We start from the raw sequence: 5,739 nt of genomic DNA, 5'->3' as shown, positions 1-5,739 counted from the left end.
GGCATGGCATGTAGGATGCAGTGGGAGATGAGTGGCACCAAAATTTGACAGGAAGACCTAAGGATAATATGAATTTAAATGAACTGGATGGGTGTGCGTGGACTGAATTCGTGTGGCTTAGATGCTAAAAGATGATAGGCTCTCTTTAACAAGGCAACGAATATTCGTTTTGTCAACGTTCGGGGGAAATTCTTGACAAGCTCAAAAACAACGGACTAAGCTCCTTTCAGCTAGTTAATCGGTTCCCTTCGAGACGCTTCGAGAGTCTGTGGTATGAGGGAGGCATTCGCGCATCTGTCACAACCCAATGTTCATACTAAAAGATTAAAAATACGGTTAGTGGGCATATGCCTGTATCGTTTGCACGGATTCTGTCGTACCTGGCTGACCACACCGGACCTGACGGCCATTGTAGTCACTCTCGGACTCAGCTCAAGCATCGGCTTCCTCTTTAGCTTAATAAAGTAAACTGTACTAGTCTCTAAAATCCAGACAAATTATTATCACGATGAAAATGTAGACATTTTGATAAAGTCAATCACATAACCTGCACTGTTGTGGCCAATCGCAAAGCCTGCACTCTCGTGGCAGAATGTGTATGCCTATTTGTATGACCCACGGATCACTACCGATAACAACGATACGTTACTCACCGTGGTCACCATGCCTACTAGTACTAGCAACCCTGGTTTGAGCGGTATTGGTGTACTTGGTGTATATGGTTGTGATAAATGACAATGAAACTGTAACATTTTAAATTAGGTATGGAATATTAATTGTGGGTAACCATTTCGTAGCCAGGCGTGTTGACGGTAATATGTAAGAAGCGAGAAATCATATTTCTCTCCGTCTTTCATTGTGTAGTGTGTTGTGGAAGAACATTCTGTTTTAAGTTGTCAATCAAGACCAATCAAGAGGTGAAGTTATTTGGCGTCATGTAATTGTTATTTCAATATTCTGATTTTATTCCCTATTCCTCTGTGGCGCCTGGGATTCTTCAGGTTGTGTTAAGAATTCGCTATAGAATCAAGTCAGTGTTTTGTGACTGATTGTATGCCATATTAGTAATATCACTACAGATTCTGAGAAACAGAAGTACTAATCATTAGAGATTGTCAGTTTAAACTTGAAATGGTTAAACATGCCAGTTTTGTTTACTGTGAATGACACCAAGGGAGATTCAATTCATAAAATCATGCATATAAGTGGATCTTTCCAATAGTTATGAATTTAGTTTTCATCGCGATGAAAGTATAGTATTGCAAATGTAGTTTAATGTGTAACTTACAGTTACTGGGTTTACATTTACATATATTTCACTTCATGGATCCAATCACTTCCCCCATAGGGCTGGATATAAAACATGTCACACATTACAAATTCATGAAGACTACACATCATACATCCTTGGTCCAATAAAGTATATAATCAGGCCTCATGCAGACAGCACAAGTTGTCAAGACAACACACACAGGCCATGGAAAAACCACTGTCACATTCGACCCTGAACAAAATCCCTCATATTTCCAACTATGATAACTCTGTGCTGCACAATTGCACATCTCGCCATTCCACACCTATTGGCCAGCCATATCATCAGTACAGTTTCATTGTAACATATTAAAATTCATAACAAACACAGGCACCATACATACAACAAGCAAGTCTCAACAACATATATTACAAGCACACAGACCATTTATTAACTCTTTTTAACATTTGAGCTCCTTGCATGCTCGACAAATTCGTCAGTAGAGTAAAATGAGTTACTTTGCAAATAATTTCATAAAACAAACCTGAATTGATTTTTATCGGTTTTTAAAGCTGAGATATTTGACAGCAGATTGTTAAATAGCTTGATGCCTGAATAATACACTCCTCTCTGATAGGATGGTAATCGTGTTGAAGGTAATGTTATATTTTAGCGTCCTGTTGCACTGATTTAAGTCCATGATTTATTTCAACCGTCTTCCAGTGCATACACTCATCTATCTCACTCCTCTCTGTCTCGAACTACATGTTTCGGCACAAAAGTGCCATCCTCAGGTGCTTATTCGATTTACGTCAAACTAGTTCACTGCATGCCTTGCCGTCTTCATATTAAAATAACTAAAATATATATTTATCATATATATTGATAAATATTAAATGTTAAAAATATTAAAATTGTTCAGGATTTTTCATCCCTACGTCGTATCTCACTTCGCAAGTCACCCCTATCCTCTTCTGTCGGAGCACTCTTTCACTATCGTGTGTGTATTGTGCTTTGTGTTGTGTCTTGCTCCTGTGACTGCGTGTGTTATACTGATATTCTCTGAGGAGAAGACAGGTCTGTCATTCACAGTTGCTGCTACCTTCACCAGCGCAGTCATTCTCAGGTCAGGGTTCTGTGGGACTTGTGACCATATTTTGCTGTCTCATATTTGAGACTCCTACAACCTGGAGGGCCAGCTCCCTATATTTATATCTTCCAGGAACAGTGTGGCCCAGTTATACCCCCAGGCACTGGGTCCCCCTTTCATCACCTTGTATGGCTCACGGGGCTATGGTGGAGGTATTCGAACCTGCCTCCACACAGGCTGCTATGGTAGCGGTAGCATAGTTGGTTAAGGGGCTATGCTACAAGCTGGAAGGTTGTGGGTTCAAGTCCCAATGACATCATTGGAATTTTTCAATTGACCTAATCCTTCCAGCTGCACTATGGCCCTGGGGTTCACTCAGCCTCTAACAAAAATGAGTACCAGGAATTAATTAAATAATTTTCCTGGGGAGTAAAGCGCAGCTGGCATGTAAGGCTGACAACCGTACTGCCATCTTTGAGCCAATTGTCTAAATAATGTGGGACCCTCAACATCTCACAACCCCGTGGGCCTTCACGGCCTGTTACAGGGATAGCTTTACTTTACTTTTACTGGAGAAATATTACAGTATACATAAATAGAAGGAAAGCAGTTATTTTACATTTTTTTTAAGAAGAGTCTCAAGAAACTGGTCACTGTATTGTAAAGATGTACTGGTATTTCAGATTTGTTATGGCAAGGAAATCTCTTTATGTTTGTTAAGGACATTGTTGATACAGTGAAATCATAACAATGCTGCTTGAGAACATGGTAACACAGTACACAGGTACACACATTGCACGTGCAGGTTGCAAGCAGTACTAGTTCTGGCAATAGTCTCTCTGTCATCAGCTTTCATTATTTTCATGAAAATGCATAGAAGATCTCAAAACCCGTATTTTATTCTTCATTATTGGGCATTAAGTTGCTTTGAAAGTGGCCAGGAAGAGGAATATTGTATATGAATGCATTTTGCATGTATTGAATAATTTAATGAAGTAGGTGAATGCGATATTGCAGCAATTAGTGTAGATATTTGAAATCTGTTATGCTGTGGGCTGTAGGTGATCACCAGAACAGGCATTCATGATGCAGCGACGTGGAGGGAAGAGGATTCGGATGGATGAGCCTCCACCACCAGAGTATGAGTCACCTATGACTCCAATGACACCATTGGATGGAAGTGGAACGGAACTGCAGGAGCCATACACACCATATACCCCCTACAGCAATCAGCCTGCCACCCCAATGCATACTGGGTATGTTGAAGGCTATTTTCCTGATTTTCCATTTCTTGTTCTTGTTTTAATTATTTTGTAAGGAAAAGTATGAGGGTTATTCAAGTGAAACCTGTTCATGTCTCCATATCTGCTAGCATCATTGCAGATGGGTTTCATTTGAATAACCCTCATATATTTATGGTGTCTTCAGTGAATCTGTTTATCACTCCATATAACCATCTGATATATTTTCATTATTCCTTTTTTTTTTCCTGTGGCGCTACAGCCCCAATTTGGGCCTAGGTCTGCTTCCATGAAACTCTCCATTTCACTTCAGTTTACTAGATCTTACACGTACGGTAGGACTCCTTGGGCGAGTGATCAGCTCGTCGCAAGGCCTCTACCTGTAGACAAACACAGAAAAATGCACACAAACATCCATGCCCTGAGTGGAATTCGAACCCCAGATCCCGGCTTCCGAGTGAGCGAAGACAGTGCACGCCTTAGACCGCTTGGCTACCGTAACCGGCATTTTCATTATACATGGTAGGAATACATACTGTCACATGTTGGGAATGTAATGCGACAAATAACTTCACGCCATCTTGGATATAGCAAATTTATTCCACACTCACTCTCACACTCACACAATTCACAATTACAATTACTGCCATTGGCAGTATCACAATTACATCCACTGCCCTCGGTGACTGCTAGACTTCTGCTGCACTTGGCGACTTCACAATCCGCACTGTGTCACTCCTGATCACACACTCTCTCACATACTGCTCAGCCGGCTTTTTATACCATTCCCTGTTGCCTCGTTTTACCAGTGGTGTCCCATATTACGTCACGGTGGGAAGTGCTGTTACGTCACTGCGGGGGAGGGCGGCAGAGTGTTAACTGGCCTGTTACTGTAGCAGCTGCAGCGCTCTAATTCTGTTACATCACCGCTGGCAGGGGAGGGAGTGTCCTGCATTGCACAAATACATCACAATACATACATTACATTCCGTAAATCCAAAGTAAGTCAGAATAACTGTATGATGTGGAACAAGTCATACAAATACAAAAGCCATAAATACAGTACAGCTGAGACACAAAAAATACATCCACACATATATATGTCAATACTGTCAACTTGTGCTATGTACATCACCTTTTAAAGGATGGGTCATTTTTAGACAGTAGGAATTCATCAACAGAGTAGAATGAGTGTGTATTTAAGTATCGTTTCAGTACTGATTTAATTGCGCCTTTTCATTCTTTAGACTTCTGAGAGTAGGTGGTAGATTGTTGGAAATTTTAATGCCAGAATAATATGCGCTTTTCTGAAAACATGTCACGTTAGGAACCGGTCTATGGAGATGGTGCTTATTTCTCGTGTTAACACTGTGTACATCCAAATTGGTCTGAAAACGGTCTTGGTTATTTATAATGAAGCTTAATAATGAAAATATATATTCACATGTAAGAGGTAAGATCTGTAATCTCTTAAATACCTCTCTACAAGAATTTTGATGTTTTACACCCAGCATGATTTTAACAATTTTCTTTTGTAATGTAAATACCTTTTTGCTGTCAGATGAGTTACCCCAAAATATTATTCCATACTTCATTATAGAGTGAAAGTAGGCAAAATAAAGTTTTTCAGTGTATCAGTGTTGCTGACATGTAACAAAGCTCTTACTGCATAACATGCCCCACTTAACTTCGGAACCAACTGATCAATATGGTATTTCCAGTTTAAGTGGTTATCAATTTGTAAGCCAAGGGATTTTGTGTGTACTGACTCTTCTATATATTTATTATTATATCCAATGCTTAATGGATATTGTGGTGTATTATTTGTTATAAATTTGATTATATATAATGCCACTGGAGGTCAGTCCCCTTCTGTACTTTTGAATTTAATGCCATCAATTATGCTAAAAAGAAGGCAGAAGAAGGCTGAGCTATACTCTTATTGCTTAATGTGTAGTCTTGAAGTTTATGGTAATATGACAGTCAAAAGTATGTGACTTGTTATTCTTCTGACAGCATATCAGTAACATCATGAATATGCAAAACCTACATTTAACCTGTTGCCGTGGTTCGTCGTGTATGTTTCGTCAGGGATTTAAATCGTCTGGGGGGGTTCGACGTGTATGTTTCGTTCAGCTGCACACCTATGTTATAAC

General features: G+C 39.8%; 1 protein-coding gene across 8 annotated transcripts in view; it reads left to right on the top strand.

Moving 5' to 3' along the window:
* Positions 1-677: 677 nt before the first annotated feature.
* The window catches only part of LOC111870867 (cohesin subunit SA-1), a 56,851-nt gene continuing 51,789 nt past the window's right edge, over positions 678-5,739 (top strand). For 5 of the 8 annotated variants that reach the window (XM_023863467.2, XM_023863466.2, XM_023863462.2 and 2 more), the window contains exons 1-2: positions 678-762; positions 3,404-3,598. In XM_023863467.2, the coding sequence (XP_023719235.1) occupies positions 3,426-3,598 (173 nt within the window). In that variant the 5' untranslated portion in view covers positions 678-762; positions 3,404-3,425. The other 3 variants (XM_023863463.2, XM_023863464.2, XM_023863465.2) reach the window with 3 other exon arrangements.

The sequence above is a fragment of the Cryptotermes secundus genome, unplaced genomic scaffold (genome assembly GCF_002891405.2).
Source record: "Cryptotermes secundus unplaced genomic scaffold, Csec_1.0 scaffold709, whole genome shotgun sequence".
Classification (NCBI taxonomy): domain Eukaryota; kingdom Metazoa; phylum Arthropoda; class Insecta; order Blattodea; family Kalotermitidae; genus Cryptotermes; species Cryptotermes secundus.
The sequence above is the reverse complement of the archived record's forward strand: the minus strand, read 5'-3'. Positions and strand labels throughout refer to the sequence as shown.